At 41.1% G+C, this 22,886-nt stretch overlaps 1 protein-coding gene across 1 annotated transcript in view; it reads left to right on the forward strand.

The window, feature by feature from the left end:
* SYTL5 (synaptotagmin like 5) overlaps positions 1 to 22,886 on the forward strand; it is a 300,140-nt gene that overhangs the window by 223,024 nt on the left and 54,230 nt on the right. The window contains exons 6-7 of the mRNA XM_012933704.2: positions 1,137 to 1,271; positions 22,579 to 22,720. Coding sequence (XP_012789158.2) covers positions 1,137 to 1,271; positions 22,579 to 22,720 — 277 coding nt within the window. The remainder of the gene's footprint in view (positions 1 to 1,136; positions 1,272 to 22,578; positions 22,721 to 22,886) is intronic.

The raw sequence follows: 22,886 nt of genomic DNA on the forward strand, positions 1-22,886 counted from the left end.
TGGGAAATCCTAAAAACAATTTGTAAAACACGGTGCTCCAAATCAAAAATAAAGACAAATAAAAAGTATAAAAATTCAAATGCAATGAAAAACAATTTTTGTTCATTAAGCAGCAATCATTATTACTTGAATGTCAGTACTTGAAAAGCTATTTGTCCTTAATTTTAGATACTTTAGTGAAATGGGAATGCAGTTGACTTCCCCCAACACTCCATTGTTCAGATTTCATTTCTTGAAGGGGAAATACCAGGGAAGATATCATAGCGATTTCGACCATTCTCATTTCACGTACTCCTTCCACAAGATTACACTGGGTTGCGGTTAGTGTCAGGCATCAAGTTAGGCTCACAGGATCTGGTATGGAATCAGAAAGGCAGAACTTGATGCTCCCATGCAGCTGCAAGTCTACTCATTTGCTACCACTGTTTGTTCCAGAACATAATCTTGGCATCACCTCTAAGATGAGTTCAAGTGTAAGATGAATTCAAGTTCCCTATTATCCTCAGCACAGCTTCGAACAAGGTCAGCTCAGGCAATACTGCTCCATCTCCTGGTGCCAGGGCTAACTTTCCCAAAGTTGATGATCTTTTTTTCTTAGGAGGTACAGAGGCCTGGCTTCCTTGCAAGTGGTCTGGTCTTAGGAGAACGTCATAACCACCACTCTTGACGTTCTACAGTGAAGGCTCTAGGGAGAACCTGGAACCGCTCAAACCCATGCTCATTTTGTTGAAGATTCATTTACTGTTGGAAATACCAGAAGGGGTATTTTTTTCTTTATTGAATAATCTTGAATTACAAAGTTGCAAAGATATTTATAATTGAGTTTCAGGCATCCGTTGTTCCAACAACCAATCCCTTTATCCACTATCCTCCGCCCACTACCCTCCACCAGTGTCCCCGGCTTCCCTTCCATCCCCCAACCTGCTTCTGTAGCAGGCACTTTCCCCCTCCCCCAATTGCCCTAGTGTTCCCTTCCCTAACTCATCCCCCTCACTCTGACCCAGTGCCAAAATTCCTGCTGAAGACCCATTCTCCTGATTTTTCTTTCTATTGCAATAGTATTCTTGAAGTGACTATTTTGGAAGGCTTTCATTCTCATGTTGGAATGGTTACATTCTCAATCTGTATAATTTCAGGTTTCTATTCAGTAAGTTCAGATCAGTTACCAAAGGAGAAATCGTAACTCCCAGAACTGAAAGTGCCCGGAGCTACAGCCTGGACTTAGACAGCCAACATTTCCGGAGTGGCAAGTCAGTCGCTGGTTCAGACAGGTAAGACATACACATGGAGCAACCTGACCTGAGGAGAAGTTTGATGAGTTGGCATCCCGCTGTGCTGTCAGATACCTGAAGACTTTTGCCTCCCAGAGCTCTTGTATTGGGTGATGTGAAGACCAGGAGGAAGGTTTTTAGTTGATATGCAAAGCCTTGCTATTTCTTCTACAATTGTACTATGGAAATCATTGGTGTCACCTGTGTTTGGGTGGTTTGGTACTGCGGTTCAAATGAGAATGCAAAGGGAAAATTTTCTTTTTCATTGACATGTGTGACTGCTGCTGTTTTTGTGTCACACTGGTGGGGCTCAGGCGACCACTTGCTTGGGGGGACCTGGTGTGCCAGGAATTGAACCTGGGCCTCCTACATGAAAAACCTGCAGGTTTTTTTTAAAATTTTTAAATGAATCACTAGGAGGTACAGTTACAGACTTACAAACTTCTGTACTTACGTTTCAGTACTCTTCCCTCCATCAGTGCCCATTCTGCACCACCAGTGATCCCAGTATCCGTCTCACCACCCCACCTCTGTGGCAGGGCATTCCCTTTTGCTCTTTTTCTTCTTTTGGGTTTTGTGGTTTGCAATAGAGGCATTGAGTGGCCATTGTGTTCGATGTATAATCTACATTCGGCAGGCATCTCCCATCCTGAGCGGGCCCTCCAAGCACCACTTAATTGATGGTCCCCTCTCTATCTGAACTGCCTTTTCCCCTAGCCTGTGAGGCCAACTTCCAAGTAGTGGAGCAATCCTCCTGGTAGTCATCTCTACTGTTCTTGGGTGTTAGTCTCCCATTCTCTTACTTTATATTCCACAAATGAGTGCAATCTTTCTGTCTGTCCCTCTCTTTTTGACTCATTTCACTTAACATGATACTTTCCATGTTGATCCACTTATACGCAAATTTCATGACTTCATCTTTTCTAACAGCTGCATGGTATTCCACTGTGTAGATGTTCCAAAGTTTCTTTAACCAGTCATCTGTTCTTGGGAACTTGGGTTTTTTCCAGATTCAGGCTATTGCAAACAGTGCTGCAATGAACATACAAGTGCATATGTCATTTCTACTATACTTTCTGCCTCTCCGAGATATATTCCAAGAAGTGGCATTGCTGGGTCATATGGGAGCTTAGTTTCTAATGTTTTGAGAAGTGTCCATATTGTTTTCCAAAAGGGCTGCACCAGTCGGCATTCCCACCAGCAGTGAAGGTGAGTCACTTTCTCCCCACATGCTCGCCAACACCTGTTGTTTTTGTTCTTTTGGATGTGTGCCAGTCTCTGTGGTGTGATATGGTATCTCATTGTTGTTTTGATCTGCATCTCCCTGATGGTTAGTGATGAAGAGCATTTTTTCATGTGCCTTTTGGCCATTTGGATTTCTTCTTTGAGAAAGTTTCTGTTCATCGCATCACTCCGTTTTCTGATGGGGTTGGATGTTTTATTTTGTAGAGTTCAACCACTGCCTTGTATATCCTTGATCTCAAATCCTTATCAGATGGGTATTGGGTGAATATCCTTTCCTATTCTGTAGACTGTCTTTGTATTTTGGTCATTGTAAGTTTTGAGATGCAGAAGCTTCTTAGCTTAACACATCCAATTTGTTTATCTCTGTTTCCACTTGCTTGGTCAGTGGCATGTCATCTCTGAAGATACCTTTAGCTTCAATATCGTGAAGGGTTTTGCCAACCTTGTCTTCTATGTACCTTATGGATTCTTATCCGTTGTTGAGATCTTTAATCCATTTTGATCTGACTTTTGTACATGGTGTTAGGTAGAGATCTGAGCCCACGTATTTTGCATGTAGCTGTCCAGTGTTGCCAACACCACTTGTTAAAGAGGCTTTCCTTGCTCCACTTCACATTTATTGCTCCCTTATCAAAGATTAGATGATCATATATTTGAGGGAGTGTGTAAAGATATTCAACCCTTTTCCATTGGTCTGCGGATCTACCTTTGTTCCAGTACCATGCTGTTTTAATAATTATCTCTTTGTAGTAGAGTTTGAGGTTGTGGAAGGTGATGCCTCCCATCTTCTTTTTCCCAATAATTGCTTTAGCTATTCGTGGGAGTTTGCTGTTCCATATGAATTTCAGGAGTGTTTGATCCATTTCTCTGAAAAATGTCATGGATATCCTTAAAGGGATTGCATTGAATCTGGACAGAAGGGGTGAGAGTAGGCATCCATGTCTTTTCCCTGATCTTAGAAGGAAGGCTGTTAGTTTTTCCCTATTGAGAGTAATGCTTGCCATAGGCTTGTGGTAGATGGCTTTGACTATAATGAGGAAAGTTCCTTTAAAGCCCATTTTGGAGAGTTTTCATCATAAACGGGTGCTGGATTTTGTCAAATGCTTTCTCTGATCTATTGATATGATCATATGGTTTTTATCTTTTCTTTTGTTGATATAATGGATTACATTGATTGATATCTGAATGTTAAACCGTCCTTGCATCCCAGGATGAATCCCACTTGGTCCTGGTGTATGATCTTTTTGATAAGTTGTTGGATTCTATTTGCTAATATTTTGTTTGGGATCATCTCATCCATGTTCATCAGGAATATCGGCCTGTATTTTGCTTTTTCAATGGTGTCTTTGTTTGCTTTTGGTATTAGGGAGATATGTACCTCATAGAAACTGTTTCGGAGACTTTTTGTTTCTTCAGTTTCCTGGAAAAACTTGAGAAGAACTGGCAATAGGTCTTCTTTAAATGATTGGAAGAATTTGCTAGTGAATCCATCTGGACCTGGGCTTTTGTTTTTGGGAAGACGTTTGATTACATTTGATTTCAATTTACTTGATAGTGATAGGTCTATTCAGGTATTTCAGATCTTCTTGGTTCAGTCTTGGGAGAGTATAGGAATCCAGGAATTTACCCATTTCTTCTAGGTTCTCTTGTTTCATGGCATACAGACTCTCAAAGTAGTCTCTGATGATCTTTTGAATTTCTTTGGTTTCCATTGTGATGCCCCCTTTTTATTTCTGATTTGGTTTATTAGGGTTGTCTCTCTCTCTTTCTCTTTCTTTGTGAGTCTTGCTAGTGGTTTATCGATCTTGTTTATTTTCTCAAAGAACCAGCTCTTAGTTTCATTGATCTTTCGGATTGTTTTTTTTTGTGTGTGTGTTTCCATGTCGTTAATTTTTGCTCTAAGTTTTGTTTATTTCTTTCCTTCTGCCTGGTTTGGGGTCGTTTTGCTGGACTTTATCTAAAATCTTAAGCTGTGAAGTCAAGTTATTCATGTGGGCCCTTTATTCCTTCCTGAGAAACACTTGCAGCGCTATAAATTTTCCCCTTAATAGTGTTTTAGTTGTGTCCCATAGCACTGTAGCACTGTAGTCTACTCGCTGTGCTATTGCTCCAGCCACACCATTCTGCGTCCCATAAGTTCTGGTAACTCATGTCTTCATTCTCATTTGTTTACAGATATCTTTTGATTTCTTCCTTGATTTCCTTCTTGACCCACTCATTGTTCAACATTGAGTTGTTTAATATCCAGTTGTTTGATTTGGTTCGCCACATCTGTGTGTGATTAACTTCTATCTTCCATGCATCGTGGTCCGAAAAGATAGTTGATACAATGTCTATCTTCCTGATTCTACTGAGGTATGTTTTGTGACCCATCACATGGTCTATTTTGAGAATTGTTTACGTGTGCACTGGAAAAAAATGTGTATTCTTTCTTTTGGGGATATAAAGCCCTGTATAGATCTATTAGCCTTCTCTCTTCTATTTCTTCCTTCAAAGCCAGTGTTTCCTTGCTGAGTTTTAATCTTGTTGTTCTATTTAGAGGCGCTAAGGTAGTCTTGAAGTCTCCAACTACTATTGTGTTGGTAGTAATGTCCTTCTTAAAATCATATAGGATGCTGGGAATTGAACCCGGATTGGTCATGTGCAAGGCAAATGCCCTACCTACTGTGCTATCACTCCAACCCCGTCTGTTGATTTTTTTTTGCTTTTTGTGTCACACCCAGCAACGCACAGGGGTCACTCCTGGCTCTGCACTCAGGAATTACTCCTGGCAGTCCCCAGGGGATCATATGGGATGCTGGGATTCAAACCTGGGTTGGCTGTGTGCAGGGCAAATGCCCTACCTGCTCTGCTATTGCTCCAGTCCCCAGTCTGTTGATTTCTTGATCGTTTTCTATTTAAGCTTCTGAGAAAAATAAACCTCAAAGTACCATATAACTGTCCTTGCAGCTCTTTAAAAATTATTAATAACTTCATGATTTGAATAATTTCTCAATTTTCATATATTTCTCTTCTTTCTCATTCCACTGCCACTAACTTATTATCAAGTGGGGTCAAGGGAGACTCTTGTAGGGTTGCTTTTGTCCTTGAAATAATTTCCTTTGATATTCCTTAGGGCATCCTAAGTTACATTATTAATTGTGTCATGTATAGAAAATAGACATTTTTTCTTTGATTGTTGAACTCCTGACTCTCAGATGGGATCAAAATTGTTTGTAGATAAATTAGTGTTGAAGATTTTCTTCAGGGTTTTGAAGAGGCTGTGGATGAGTGGTTTGTACTAGATGTTAGCATTTAAGAGGAACAAGACATAGATGCAGATTGAGATAATTAATGTATTATAAAGAAGTGATGTGGAGTTCCTTATTCAAAAGTAGTTTCCTGGTCACACAAAGAAAAATTTATTTTAAGACTGGAGAGATGACACAAGCAGGTGAGGTACTTGCTTTGTACTTGGCTGAGCTTGGGTTCCATTCCTGTTACCCCATATGGTCCTCTGAGCCCCACCAGGAGTGATCCCTGAGCACAGAACCAGAGCTAAACCCTGAGCACAGCTGGATATGCCTCCAAAAACAAAATAAAACTTTCCACTTTACGTTAAATTTTCTAACAGTTACTTATCAAGAGGTATCTCTCAGGGCTTGCGCCATTCCTCTAGTATCTGCCTGCCTGTGTTTATTTCTTACCCACTGCTGAGTCTTAATAACATTAAACTCTTTGAACTTATTTCACCAAGTCATACTGTATTTATTTAGAATTTCATGTTATTGACCTGGAATGAGGTCCTTCAGTAGACAATATCTTTTTGGGGGGTACTGGGGGAGCTTTTTGGGTCTCACTGGCAATGCACAGGGGTTACTCCTGGCTTATGCACTAAGAAATTACTCCTAGCGGTGCTCTGGGAACCATATGGGATGCTGGAAATCGAACCCGGTTCAGCCGCGTGTAAAGCAAACGCCCTACTACTCGCTGTGCTATCGCTTCTCGTCCCAGACATTATCTTTTAAATTGTAAGTTCATGAAATGGTTTACAGATAACCACAATAGTGTCTTCAGGAGTGGTTTGACTTAAGCATGCTGACTGAAGGAATTAAGATATTTGGGAGATCAATAGAGCAAAATGTCATTTTCCTAGAACATACATCCATAACAATGACTGATTCCTGAGCTGCTATTGTGAGATGAGTTATATTAGCCTAAAGTTATTCCTTAGAAAGTTGGGGTGAGTGATAACCCATCTTAGTGCCCATCATTTAAGGTTTTTAGCTCTTCTGTGGTTGGAGTTGCAATAATTCTGCGAGGCTGGGTGGTAAAACTGGTGGACTTTCTTATGTCCCCCAATTCTACAAGTGAAAATGCTTCATTGCCTTAATTTCTTCATTAAGAAATTCCCCTAAAGACATTATGAGAGTCCAGGATTTTTGTTTTATTACCTGTCCCACGGACTGGAGCGATACCACAGTGGGTAGGGCGTTTGCATTGCACACAGCCGACCTGGGTTTGATTGTTCGATTCCTCCATCCCTCTCGGAGAGCCTGGCAAGCTACCGAGAGTATCCGGCTCCCACTGCAGAGCCTGGCAAGCTACCCATGGCGTATTCAATATGCCAAAAACAGTAACTACCAATCTCACAATGGAGATGTTACTGGTGCCTGCTCAAGCAAATCGATGACATTGGGACAACAGTGCTGCTACCTGTTCCACACTAGTTATGAATTTCATTTTCTCTCCAACACACATTTTTCATGTTTATTTGTAATTTTCTTCATGGTTCTTTGCTATTTTCCTGCAGCTGCTGGGCTTGCTGTAGTTTTGGTTGGTTTGTTTTGTTTTGGAGCCACACCCAAACATACCCTGATAGTGGTTTACTCCTGCCTCTGCTTCTCAGGAATCACTCTTGGCAGACTCGAGGAGCATAGGGGAATTAATTCCAATTGGCCACGTTCAAGGCAAATGCCCTATCTGCCATGCTATCTCTCTGGCTCCAAAGCACATATCAGAGTGGAAATGCTATTTTATGGGATAGCTAGCTGACTTCACTTTTCAGTCCCTTTGGAGCAGGGAAAATATTCATGCATTGGACAATGCCCAGGAGCCTTTCAGAAAAGCCACTCTTCTGGTTGCTAGAGATTTGACACCTGAGACAAAGGTGATTAAAAAAAAAAGAAAACAACTGTATAAATGTAAACTAGAGTTAGTGGACAGAATGCCCATTGAGGCAGTGAGTCCTAGCTCTTGATGAGCTATTGGTGTGCTGTGTTTTAACAATGAGGTATTTTTGGAGAAAGAGGGTGTTGGAGGAGGGAGTTCTCAAGTATTGCTTAGGAGGGCCAGGAGTCTCAGTTCAATGTAAGGGCCTGTGGATAAGATGCTGCTCAGGTCCTGCAGTGCCACAGACACTGGGACCACCCTTGCAGTGCCTGTGCGGTGTCGGGGGCTGTAACAAGTGATGCTCAGGAGTCCAATAAGGTGTGTGGAATCACGCTTAGGTCACGAGAATGCTAGCATGCACCCTAACTATTGTACCCATGTTGTGAGATTGTTACCTTAAGTGATGCTCTCCTAGAAAAGAATCTTTGGATAAAGATACATAAGCGCGTGATTTACCAATGAAATGGTTCCAGGAGGAGACAGTCAGGGAGAAAGAGCAACAGAATAGAGAAAAGGAATAAGCTACGTGACGGAGCAGGCGAGGTCTGTGAGTTCTGAGTTTGAGGGCTCTGCTTTATACAGCAAGTGATCCTGTAGCATCAGTTATCTCTGAATATTCCCATTTGGAGGCGCTAGACCACCGCACACCTATACAAATCAGTCAGTGACTATGGGTTCCCTTGGATAGATAGGGTTTCCAGATTTAGAAAGTTGATATAAAGATAATTTGAATTACACATAAGCAACACTCTTTGGGGGGGCCACAGAAGCAGTGTTCAGGAGTTCCTAGGGGTCCACACACTGACTCTCAGCTGTCCGACCAGCTGTTGAATGTGAGGATGTGGTGCTGCTGGGACGGGGAATTCTTGGGGGTTACCTGGGCATCCCAGAGTGCCTGGAGTCCTCTAGAGTCACACGGTCACACCCAGAGGCCCCCTGGATTGTGCCTGGTAATGCCTGGGCAGACCTTGTGGTGCTGAAGATTGAACCATGGTTGGCCACATGCGAGGTATGTGCCCGAACCTGTGTATTTCCTTTTATTTATTTATTTATTTATTTATTACCTTTCATTTATTAATTTATTACTTTTCAACTCCTAAATAACTCTTTAAAAATATGGGCATACCCTCCCCAACCTCAAACTTTACTACAAAGCAGTAATAATTAAAACAGCATGGTACTGGAACAAAGGCAGAGCTGTAGACCAATGGAACAGGGTGGAATATCCCTACACACAATCCCAAATGTATGATCATCTAATCTTTGATAAGGGAGCAATAGATGTGAAATGGAGCAAGGAAAGCCTCTTTAACAAATGGTGCTGGCACAACTGGACAACCACATGCAAAAAAATGGGTTTAGACCTTGACCTGACACCATGTACAAAAGTCAGATCAAAATGGATTAAAGACCTCAACATTAGACCACAAACCATAAGGTACATTGAAGACAAGGTCGGCAAAACCCTCCACGATATTGAAGATAAAGGTATCTTCAAACGTGACACAGAACTAAGCAATCTAGTAAAAACAGAGATCAACAAATGGGACTACATTAAACTAAAAAGCTTCTGCACCGCAAAAGATACAGTGACCAGAATACAAAGACTATCCACAGAATGGGAAAGGATATTTACAGAATACCCATCAGATAAGGGGTTGATATCAATGGTATATAAAGCACTGGTTGAACTCTACAAGAAGAAAACATCCAACCCCATCAAAAAATGGGGCAAAGAAATGAACACAAACTTTACCAAGGAAGAAATACGAATGGCCAAAAGGCACATGAAAAAGTGCTCTACATCACTAATCAGAGAGAGGCAGATCAAAACAACCACGAGATACCACCTCACACCACAGAGACTAGCACACATCCAAAAGAACAAAAGCAACCGCTGTTGGAGAGGATGTGGGGAGAAAGGGACCCTTCTACACTGCTGGTGGGAATGCCGACTGGTTCAGCCCTTCTGGAAAACAACATGGACGATTCTCAAAAAATTAGATATTGAACTCCCATTTGACCCAGCAATACCACTGCTGGGAATATATGCCAGAGATGCAAAAAAGTATAATCGAAACGACATATGCACATGTATGTTCATCGCAGCACTGTTTACAATAGCCAGAATCTGGAAAAAACCCGAATGCCCCAAAACGGATGACTGGTTGAGGAAACTTTGGTACATCTATACAATGGAATACTATGCAGCTGTTAGAAAAAAGGAGGTCATGAATTTTGTATTTAAGTGGATGGGCATGAAAAGTTTCATGCTGAGTGAAATGAGTCAGAAAGAGACAGACATAGAAAGATTGCACTCATCTATGGTATATAGAATAACAGAGTGGGAGACTAACACCCAAGAATTGTAGAAATAAATACCAGGAGGTTGACTCCACGGCTTGGAGGCTGGCCTCACATTCTGGGGAAAGGGCAACTCAGAGAAAGGATCACCAACTATAATGTAGTCGAAGGCCATGCGGGGGAAGGGAGTTGCGGGCTGAATGAGGGCTAGAGACTGAGCACAGTGGCCACTCAACACCTTTATTGCCAACCACAACAGCTAATTAGAGAGAGAGAACAGAAGGGAATGCCTGCCACAGTGGCAGGGTGGGGTGGGGGGGAGATGGGATTGGGGAGGGTGGGAGGGATGCTGGGCTGGGTTTACTGGTGGTGGAGAATGGGCACTGGTGAAGGGATGGGTTCCCGTACATTGTATGAGGGAAGTATAAGCACAAAAGTGTATAAATCTGAAACTGTACCCTCACGGTGATTCACTAATTAAAAATAAATTTAAAAAAATAAAAATATGGGCATAAATTATTATTTTCATTTATATATTATATGAGTATATTTTATACTATTCCTTTTTTATCTGAAATTTAAATGAATTTTTTTCTGGTTTGGGGGACACACCCTATAATATTCAGAGGTGACTCCTGGCTCTGTATTCAGGAATCATTCCTGAATGATCCATATAGGATGCTGGGAATTGAACCCAGGTTATCCGTTTGCAGGCATGCACCTTACCCTCTGTACTATCTCTCTGGTTCCTGGAGTTCTGTATTTTATCTGTGAAATATGGTCTGGGAGGGCTGGAGCGATAGTACAGCGGGTAGGGAGTTTGCCATGCACGCAGACTACCCGTGTTCGATTGCTCCGCTCCTCTCTCAAAGAGCCCGGCAAGCTACTGAGAGTATCTTGCCCACATGGCAGAGCCTGGCAAGCTCCCCGTGGCGTATTCAATATGCCCAAAACAGTAACAAGTCTCGCAATGGAGGCGCTACTGGTGCCCGCTTCAGCAAATCGATGAGCAACGGGATGACAGTGATACAGCGGTAGAGTGATGGTCTGGAAGTCTGGAGAGACATACTCCAAGGTCTGTGTAGAACACTAGCTCCAGCCCAAAGGGCATATCTCTGAAGGTCAGATGCAAGCTGTTAGCAGAAAAGCACACAGAAGCCATGGATGAATACACAAATCTGTAACAAGGAATGGGAATTCAACTGTGTCTTCTAACAAATAGACAGGAAATTTTGAATTTTGAATTTTCAATGGACGGCTTAGTAACAATAGATAAAGGGTACAGCCATGTTTCTTAGCAAGATTTCCATCATGTCATTGAAGGACACAGCAAGCATTTTACCATGTGTCGTGTATGTTCTTATAACCAACCGTTTTCTCATTCTCCTTCCTCTGTCCCAAGCACATACCGATTTATCCAGTTATAATCAGTTGCTGCCTCCCTCCCCCAAGAGTCCTGTCCTTTAGCCACGCCTACCATCATTCCAAGTGCTGAACTTTTTCTGTGTGTCTTTCTCTGTGTCTCTGTGTCTCTCTCTCTGTTTCTTGCTCTCACTTTCTCCCCTCACACGCCCTCTGTCTGTCCATCTCCACCCTCTGTCTCCCACTTCCTCTCCCATTATTCCCTCTTCCTACCCCCTGACTCCAGTAAAAATGACTTATTTGGTCTCACTCTGACTAAAATATTCATTCTTTCCTCACATCTGTTCTACTGGCATAGTGAGTTTATGTGACCCCTTCCATGGAGAAATGATTCTATATCCTTTTTTCATCAAGAGCAAAATTATTTTCCTTCCTGAATTTAATTGTCGTAGACATCTTTGCAATTAAAATGCCAATTAAGCTGCATCCTCTTACTCATCTTTTGAATATAGCAAGTTGGGAGTGTTCTAGCCCTGAGTCAGAACCACATTCACAAAGTCAATACTGGTGTTTTAATATGTTAGCTATAATGCCAACAACTAGATGACTTTTACCCTTAGCAAACATCCTTCTTATCAGGCTCTAAAAAGACCTGTTCAAATTTATAGCATATCCCTAAAAGTATGTAAATATTATTCCATGATACTAGCTGTAATTGTTTATAATTCAGAGGAATAAGTAGGGTGAGGATTATCCTGTCAAAAAATTGCCTTCCCTTCTTCCCTGTGCCTTCACTTCATTTGTGCATGAGTGCTAGTTTCTTTATCTCCCTATTTTAACCTACCATGGGTGAGCACATCTCTTCTTAGTGGAAGCACAGGATGGGCAATGAAAGCCACAAGCTGTTAAAAAATACTTACATCCCAAAGCAACTCACAAAACATGGTGACCTGAGAGCAGTGCACCTTATTTCCATAAGTGATTGGCAGGAGGTAGCACAGGTAAGGAAAGGTGGATTCACAAGACTCTTTCATTTACTTAGATAATGACCCCATCAGTAGCAGTTACGACGAACCGACTGGCAGACCCTCTCAGTAGGAGTTCTAAGAAGACTGGAGTTGCCAAATTATTCTTCAACTAGAAACTTCTATCTATAACTTAAACTCTGCTTTTAAAATTCATTCTTTGGCAACCATACACATCTAACTCGCTTATCTTGGAATAAAGATCGTAGACAAATAATTTAGGATGCCATCTCTTCGAAGTCAGGGGATGAGGAAGTGAGTTAGGGAAGTGAAAGAAAGTATGTCATTAGACCAATTGTCCTCTCTGAGCAGCTAGAACTATCTCAGTGGACCACTCTAGAAAACAGTATACATTATCTATCATTCTATCTATCTATCTATCTATCTATCTATCTATCTATCTATCTATCTGTCTATCTATCTATCATCTATCTCTCTCTCAATCTATAATCTTACTTTATTTTTGCTTTTTGGGTCACACCCAGCGATGCTCAGGGGTTACTCCTGGCTCTGTAATTGGGGGACCATGTGGGATGCCGAGGATCTAAAACGGGTCGGCTGTGTGCAAGGCAAATGCCCTACCTGCTGTACTATCACTCCAGCCCTGGAAACAGTATACATTAGACCTCAGAATTATCCTGTCAAGAGATTGAGAATCTTGGGTATTTATACACTAGCTCTCAGCTCATTATTGGAGGTTGCTTCCTAGGCACTGACTCTTTTCCTGCTTCTGATGTGCTCTATCCAGGGGAGCTCCATGCTCCTATGATCCATAAGAGCCCTCAGAAATACCATTGAAGGTGTTCTCAGTAGGGAAGATTTTATTGGAATTGTTGAGTGCTAAGAGAAATGGGCACTAATATCTGCTTCAATATACCTTCCTACCAAACTTCAGTTTCTCTTAAAATCTCCTCCAAAACCTAGCTGCTTCTGTTGTTTCTGAAATTAATTTTTTTTGCTTGGGTCCACACCCAGCTGGTTCAGGGAATACTCCTGACTCTGTCTCAGGGATCACTTCCAGTTCCTCAGGGGACCATATATGATGCTAGGGATTGAACCCAGATCAGGTGTATGCAAAGCAAGTGTCTAAATGCCATACTATCTCTCTGGCCCAAAGTGTTCCTTCTTAAACTGTGGATCAAATAACTGAATGTGGAGGCCATAACTTTGAAAATAAATGTATAATTTATTATCAGCAAATGTTCAAACAGTCTACCTATTTTATATACCCAGTGACATGTAAAACTTACTCGAAGGGAAGGGGTTGTGAGTGGAAAAAAAGAAGTCCTACTCCTAAGGTCCAGTTTGTTAGACTACTTGTTGGCTCCTAATTGTTTTCTTTACAGGCATTTGACTTTCCTTATTCTGATTTCAAGATGTGAGGAGATATGGAGACTTGTCACTTTGATAACTGAGTATTTTGATAATTTGGTACTTTGGTTGAATGATAAGTGAGTTCTTGACTTGCCTTCTTTTTTTCTAATTGAATCACTGTGAGATACAGTTACAAAGCTTTCATATTTGGGTTTCGGTCATACAATGATCAAACACCCATCCTTCCACCACTGTACATTTTCTACCACCAATGTCCCCAGTATCACTCACGATCCACAATCCCACCCCTCCCCCAGCCTCTATGTCTTGTCTGTTTCTCCAAATGTTTCTCCCAAATTTACTGAATTTTTATTTCTCTGAACTAAATTAGCACCTATTCTTCCTCCAACATAATATGTTTTTGTTATTCATTTCTATTTTGCTCACTGTTACTTTAGGTTTATTGTGAGATGTCTTCTTTTTCATAGTGGCTAAGACATGATCATGGATTTTTTATTTTTGTAAAATTATTGAATGGACATATATGACTCAACTAGGCATTTTATTTATACAAATAAATTCAGCATGCATTTCTGTCCAGATTGTTAATCCAGTATATGCCAAGTATTAATGAAGATGTTATTACACAGTGGTACTATTTCACCTTTTCATGAAACCCCAATTTGGCAAGGAAGATTAGGATGAATAAAAAAAATTAAATAATATACTATCATGAGAGAAAATGTTCTGTAATACTTTGGTAAAACCAAAGATGGGCCTTCTAGATATTTAGTCAAGCTTCATGGAGATGACTTTTAAGAAACTTGCCTATTTGAATTTGGCCAAGTAAAGAAAAGCAAGAAGAACATTCTAGACAGAGGAAATTAAAAAGTATAATGGTAAGAGACAAAGCAATTTTATATGTGCTGGAGACGAGGTTTGGGGTTGTTGGAATGTAAAAATTGAAGTACAATATAAAATATGTGAGATGGAGAGCTAAATTGGACCAGGTATGGCTTTGGTTACCTTGGTAAGTTCCTTCTTGTAAGCCACGTAGCATTCTGGGTATCAGAGTTTAATCTGAACTGAGTACAAAGTAAGCATTACTTCTATTTAGTCACTGAAAACTAAATTCTGCTAAACATTTGCTTGCTTTTGTGTCTATAGTTAAGAGCAATTGGCTTTCTTTGTGCTCCCAACTTTTAGTGCACGGCAGTTAGTTTTCGTGACTGCAGGCACCTCTCACATAACTGACTTCGAGAAATTCTTTAGAAATCAGACATAAGATTAGGATTTTGTTGTGATTGTAAAAGATATATATTATCAGAGTGAGAGTTCTACCTATTCTTAGCTGCTGTTTCATCGTACTCAGTTCTGTTAGGCAACCATCTCCTCCATTTTAAAAGAAGTCATGTTAAAAGAAGCAGACTCTTTTAGAAACCCCTAAACATTTTCAAACCACCACACAGATCAGCTTCTGTTTTAGTAAATGCAATTGTAAAGGCCTCATACAACTAACACTAAGAATCATTGAACAAAATTTCAGTGAGCACCCACCAAATTGTCCTTTTTGTAAAAAGGGAAAGAAGGAAAGTCTGTTTTAATTAAGCCACAGAAAAACGATACTTCTGAAAAAATTGCATCTACATGAGCTGCCTGCAGATAAACTTTCCCAAATCCCTCACTTCTCTGATTCCCTAATTATGCATTCAGGAAGTCCTATGTTGGTTCACCTATGCCCGAGTATAACACACATGTACACAAATGTATGTTTTATATGAAATTCAGACTTCTGTGATGATTTTATCTCTTCAGTATTTGTGTGCTTGTGTTCCTGTTTGTGTAGATCACCAGCCTTTTCTGGTAAAGCTACAAAAAGCTATTATTTTTGTTTTTATCACCCACATGGTCTTGTCTCTGCTGTTATTACATCAAAGCAATTATGCACAATACACAGATCAGTGGGTCTGTCCATTCTTAGCTCACAGACATATTAAAACAGATGGACATCCCAATTTATTGTACAGGTCTTGGTTTTCTGATCCCAGGTACTATACATTTACTCACCACACAGAAAACGTCTTTCCATTTATTACAGTCTGAACCATGAGCACAGCTTAGTTCTCTTAATGTCAGGAAATTAAAAAAATAGTGGAGGAAGGGAAAATGTAGGTGGAAGAATGCCTGAAATCAATGAACTTAAACAAAGCCACAGTTAACCCTATGTGTCTCAGTCCTACCATCATATTGGAGCCACCCAGTGGGATATAGAACATGTAAGTGCTGAGATCACATGTCCAGAGATTCTGAGGTGATTCTGAGGCTATAGACACAGGTATAGCCTGATCAAGAAGATTTTAAAAATCTCTCCATCTGTTCCATTGATAGTTATGATTGAAGGATGCCCATATCACATAAGACTCTTGCCAAAGACATTTGAGTATCCCCCAAAGTAGACTGAGAAACAGAATTATGAACAGACTTTTCTCTTTTTATTCTCATTAAAAATTCCTTTAACCTTTTTATTCTTTGGGGAGTATGGGTCTCACCCGGCAATGCACAGGGTTGACTCCTGGCTCTGCACTCAGGAATGACTTCTGGTGGTGCTCAGGGGACCTTATGGGATGCCAGGGGTCAAACCCAGGTCGGCCGCGTGCGAAGCCAACACCCTCTTCACTGAGCTATCGCTGCGCCCCCCCTCCTTTAACCTTTTAACCATCTCCTCACTCTTCAACTACAACTCCACTTGTCTTTCCTGCATATTAAATTACTTCAGGTCTGAAGTAATTCTAAAGAAGTTAGGGAAACTCATAAGCTTCAGGGCAGTAACACATTGTGTGTGAGGCTACTTATTCCATACTTCCGTTATCCCAGCGAGTGTAAGAACATCTCAAACGAATGCTGCCTTTTGGTTCATCTTTCATATGACAACAATCATTTAGCTATGTAGACAGAGGTTGGAATTATTAACACATTGTGGGAAGGTAGGGTTTTTGAAAATGACTTCCTGCATGCAGCTCCAGGAACACTGCTATGGAAACAGAAAGACTACAGTTTAAATTGTGGTGTCTGTCCCTTAGCCTTAGAAATGTCCCTCTAGAAGTGGCTATATGTAAGAAGTCATCATGAAGTTTGGGGCCCAGTGAGGAATTAAAAGGTAACAAACTCAGAAGGCTTTGAAAGGTTTCATAACCAAAAGTAAATGAGAGTATCCCTATCTTAGAAAATTTGTTTTTCAAGTAATCCAATATATCCAAGCTACCTGGACAGGCTCATAGCCCCATATTCGGGTATCTATTGGGAAAAGACAAACGTGTTTCTGTCTTGTCAATTTCCCCTTAGAGTAAATTTTAGCTTATGGTTTATTGGCACTGCTTTCTAATCCTTCTAATTTAAATATTTAAAAAACATTTAAACATTTGAATCAAAAATAGCTGTCTTAATTGATCATCAAAATTCCCCGATTTAAACTTGAGGAAATGTTATCCTCTTATTCAAGTGGACCTTATGTCCTATTTGCTAGAGCATCTAATAGTCAGCACTCAAATGTTTATGACAGTTGTCTCATACTCAGTAATTTTTAGCCTAATCAACTGAAACAAGCAACTGTGAGGAAAATATTTTTCGAGAAGCTCACAGTAAATGTCAAGGTCAAATGTGAAATGTATGTATCATTCTTGAGAGGATGCTTCTGGCCACAGTACCTTCCTGCCACTGATTTACAATCACAAAACATGTTTTTTTAAAGAAGGCTCTTGAACGTCATCATCACAACTAATAAACCTTTGTTGGGATATTCTATAATTCGGACTTTTGGTTCAAGCAAGACTAATCCATCATAAAGAGTTATGAAACCACCAGAGTCTGGGAGGTCTTTCAGGATAAAATCAAGACATATTATGATCACTAATAAAAAATTAAAAAAAAATATTGACTTGTCTCTTCATATTATATCGGCTCATTTCTGTGAAGTTCACTATAAGCCTTACTTTAAAAATGATATTTTTGCCTTTAAGAAAGTAGTAAGAGCTTATATGTTCATCGCAGCACTGTTTACAATAGCCAGAATCTGGAAAAAACCTGAGTGCCCTAGAAAAGATGACTGGTTGAAGAAACTTTGGTACATCTACACAATGGAATACTATGCAGCTGTTAGAAAAAAGGAGGTCATGAATTTTGCACATAAGTGGATCGGCATGGAAAGTATCATGCTAAGTGAAATGAGTCAGAGAGAGACAGACATAGAAAGATTGCACTCATCTGTGGAATATAGAATAACAGAGCAGGAGACTAACACCCAAGAATAGTAGAAATAAGTACCAGGAGGTTGACTCCATGGCTTGGAGGCTGGCCTCACATTCTAGAGAGAGGGCAACGCAGAGAAGGGATCACCAAGTATAATGTGGTCGGAGGCCATGCGGGGGAAGGGTGATGTGGGCTGAATGCAGACTAGAGACTGAACACAGTGGCCACTCAACACCTTTATTGCAAACCACAACACCTAATTAGAGAGAGAGAACGAAAGGGAATACCCTGCCACAGTGGCAGGTTGGGGTGGGGGGAGATGGGATTGGGGAGGGTAGGAGGGATGCTGGGTTTACTGGTGGTGGAGAATGGGCACTGGTGAAGGGATGGGTTCTCAAACTTTGAATGAGGGAAACATGAGCACAAAAATGTATAAATCTGTAACTGTACCCTCACGGTGATTCACTAATTAAAAATAAATAAATTTAATTAAAAAAAAGAAAGTAGTGAAAGGGGCTGGAGCAATAGCACAGTGGGTAGGGCATTTGCCTTGCACACAGCCAACCCAGGTTGATTTCCAGCATCCCATATAGTCCACTGAGCACCGCCAGGGGTAATTCCTGAGGGCAGAGCCAGGAGTAATCCCTGTGCCTCTCTGGGTGTGACCCAGAAAGAAAAAAGAAAAGTAGTGAAAGATGTTTGTGGTATCATTTCTCTGAATTTAGAAGCTCTGGTAGTCACAGGTTAATGCAACATCATGGGTAGGTTGCTATAACCTGTGAAGTAGTATTTAGGAGATGAATAGAATCACTTAGAAAGACCAGTTTGGTTAAACTCTTCTCAAATGTAGAAATAAAGCAGGAGCACTCAAGAAAAGCATCAGGAATCATCATTTTCAATGGGCTGAAACTATTCAGTCACAACATTTTCTTTTCTTCTTCTCAGAATCAAAAGATACGCTTATGGATCCCTTCTGAGGCATCCATCATAGTTTAATTTATTGAACTCCCTCTCTGGAAAGAAGGCAGAGACTGCTTTTAGGTAGTATAATAGGAATGTTTCCCTGGAATTTTTCATAGTTATCTTAAAAGTTTCAAGAGACAAACTCCCAGCTCTCTGAACCTTTGGCTATCATCTTGCTAATTCATTCTTGCATTGTATATCCTGCTCAGATATAACAGTTTTGTTCTCGGTGGAATGATGACAAAGTATTAAGAGAAAACAGAATAAGCACAGACGTTAGCACAGATCACTCTTAGGCATTTATCTGAAGGATATGAAAACAAATTCTAAATGTTATTTGCATCCTTATGTTCATATCAAAATGATGTATAATAGTCAAATGTAATGTCCATCAACAAAGGATTAGATGAAGTCATGTTGTGTGTACATACATACAACTGTACATGTACATCACTGTGTCACTGTCATCCCGATGTTCATCGATTTACTTGAGCGGGCACCAGTAACATCTCCATTTGTCCCAGCCCTGAGATTTTAGCAGCTTTTCTTTACTCGTCATTCCCAATGATTGGAGGCTCTTTTCAGGGTCAGGGAAATGAGACTGTTATTGTTACTATATTTGGCATATCAAATATGGCATGGGGAGCTTGCCAGGCTCTCCCAGGGGCTGAAGCGATAGTACAGCGGGTAGGGAATTTGCCTTGCACTTGGCCAATCCGGGTTCGATTCCCAGCATCCCATATGGTCCCCCAAACACTGCCAGGAGTAATTTCTGAGTGCAGAGCCAGGAGCAACCTCTGATCATTGCCTGGTGTGACACCCCCCCACCATACATGTACATATTCAATGAAATAATAGGCTACCATTAAATAAAATTGTGACATGGATGAAACTTAAGGTAAAATAAAGAAGTGAAAGATAATTTCCAGATGATTTGAAACTGGCAAACAACAGCAATAACAAAACTAACACCTACACTAAGTGAAAACTGTGGAGGTTATCGGGGGGGAAATGGAGTGAGGTTAAAGGAATTGGGTAGAGTAGTCCTTTTGGTGGCAGGATAGTTCTGGAACAGTGGTGCTGGGTATGGCAAATCTTATATACACATATAATCACGAACCACGAAATCCTGTTGATCGTCAATTTCTCGAGCGGGCTAAGAAACCTCTCCATTCATCCTATCCCTGAGATCTTAGAAGCCTCTCTTCACTCGGCCTTCCCAACGATGCCGCATTGGAGGCTCTTTCAGGGTCAGGCAAATGAGATCCAGCTTGTTACTGGCTTTGGCATATGGATACACCTTGGGAAGCTTGCAAGGCTGTTCCATGTGGGCAGGAAACTCTCAGTAGCTTGCTAGTTTCTCCTGGAGGGGAAGTAGATATAAGACATCACATGGCCGCTTTGCGGCTGAGCGCTCCTGGAAGCTTGCTTTTAAGTCTCTAGATGTTGGCCATTTATGGGATTACACACACCTGGGTTCCTCTGCCGGTACCTTCATGCGTGAGGCTTGTCTGAACGTGTGGAGAGTGGCCTTGAGCATGACTGTGGCTATGTTCCGGTGATCTTCGGCTGCCAGGAGCTCTGCTGGGGCGAGGAGGGAAGCTGGAGCCCATCCCCTCTGAGGGGCCCCAGGGAAAACAGCCAGGCGTGTGGGCAAGAGACTCTCTGCATTGCTCTCTTCTGGGAGCTTGCTTTTAAGTCTCTGGCTGTTGGCCGTTGATGGCATTACACACACCTGGGTACCTCTGCCATTATCTTCAGGCATTAGGCTTGTCTGAATGTGTGGAGAGGGGCCTTGAGCATGGCTGTGGCTAGGTTCCGGTGGTCATCGGCCACTGGGAGCTCTGCTCGGGGCGGGGAGGGAAGCTGGAGCCCATCCCCTCTGAGGGGCCCTGGGGAAGACAGCCAGGCATGCGGGCAAGAGACTCTCTGTATATACATACACACACATATAAATTATATTCCTGAGATTTCATAGCATTGTTGCTCACTGAAAGCTAAGTTAAATACATTTGTAGAGATAGCTCAGAGGGCTGGAACATATGTGTGCCATGCGCAGGACCCCAAGTTCCATCCCTGGCATAGTATGGCCATTGCTGCATATAGCCCTGGTAGCCTCCAGCACTGTGTGGCATAAAATAACTAAATACAAATTTTAATACTATTTATAGGATTTGGGGATAATAGAAATGGTCTAACACCTAGAAAATCTCGTTAAAGGCAACTGCTAGGTGCATATTAATTGAGGGAATAGGAGATTGGTAGTACCAATTGGTACTATTTTGGTATCTCCTTTTGTGTGCTGTATTTAAAAAAGCATAATGAGCCGTGGTTGGTAGCTCCAATGGTCATAGTTAATTCATTCTTCTGTTGCATGTGTCTCCTAGCAATAATGCTAGCAATAAGGCATTGTTTCATGTCTCCTGACTCGCTGAACAAGAAGACCTAATCACTGTTAACTATTCCTACTATCTTTCAAAACTCAGATACTTACTATTGTAAATTAACATAATGTTAAAATAGTAACTGAGGATGGAGGAATCATATGAGGGATAAAAACACTGACTTTGCAGGTGGCCAATCCTGGTTCAGTTCCTGGCACCGCATATGGATCCCCCAGGTACCACTAAATATGACCCCTCAGCACAGAGATGGAAGTATTTGTTCCCCAAACACTAGTGGGTGTTCCTTTCCCCCAAAATAGTACCCAAAAGTGTTAAATTCTTAAGAATTGCTGTTTTAGCACAGTATATTTTGAGCTCATGGAAGGTAAGGAACAAAACAAATCCAGCCTTCTTTTAAAGTATAATTTGTCAAAATGTGTTTACTTACGAAGGTTCATTTAACAAGAAAATTGGAATCACCTCAATGGTAGGAACTTTTTGGTTAGTCATTATTGAATGGAATTAAATCAGTTTCAGCAAACATTAAAGTGGGTCAAGCCCATTTACCAAATGTCAGTTTGATACCACATATATTAAATATACACCATGAGCCAGACACTAAAACAATACACAGAAATAAAATATCATTTCCTATCTTTGATTAATACGGACTGAGTGCCTCCTTTACACCAAGGCATTATGGATGTGTTGGAGATGCTTTGATAAATTCAGCAGGAGTCTGCCCCCAAAGAGTACAAATTGAAAGAGGCACCAAAGCCTGTAGACGTAGATCAATTATCGAGCTAAGCAAACATTATGTAGTGAAATGCTACATAGTTTGGCAAGGACTGTATGTCAATAGGAATTGAGTGGTACAGAGACTGCACAGGAAGTCAATAGGGATTGAATAGAACAGAGTTTGCAGCCTCCTGTTAATGACAGACAATATCCATTGAGGGACACTGGAATTCAGCATGGCCTTGAATGATTTATTTGTGTAGAGAGAAAGCAGTAAATAGCATGTACCAGGCAGAGAGAACTTGAACAAAAGCCTTCGCAGCATTAGTGTAAGCATGGGAAATGCAGAGAATATAGTAAGAAACTTGGACTCACTGAAGAATGCTAGTGAGCAGTAGGAAATAATGTTGGAAAGTAGGATGAAACTCAATTGCGAAGATCCTGGAGTCAGTCAGATGGGGTTCTAGTGTCACTCTGATATTCTTTCTGGTGTTACCATCATCTTCTTGTCAGTATTCCCTGTCTTTGGCTGCTGTCCTGCTTCCATGCTAAAGTCAAAAATTCTTTCTCTTTTAGGGGAAGCGCTGGTTCCTCAGATCTCAATGATCAGGAAGTTGCTCCTGGGACCGCAAAGAGCTTCTGGAGCAGCGCAATAGCTTCAGTCATTAAGAGATCACCAGCTTCAAGCACACGCAGTGTGACCTCAGGCAGCACTAAGGTAAGTATACAGATTTGAAGGGACACTTTGCTTCTGGGACTGTGCCTTACCACCTTGGCATTGCAGTTGCCACTCTATCTCAGAGCCTGTGTTGAAGCTCATTAATAGTAGAAGCTTCTCGATCAGATCTAAACCTCCTACCCTTAGATCTTGGTATGAAATCTAA

The sequence above is a fragment of the Sorex araneus genome, chromosome X (assembly GCF_027595985.1).
Source record: "Sorex araneus isolate mSorAra2 chromosome X, mSorAra2.pri, whole genome shotgun sequence".
NCBI classification, from domain to species: domain Eukaryota; kingdom Metazoa; phylum Chordata; class Mammalia; order Eulipotyphla; family Soricidae; genus Sorex; species Sorex araneus.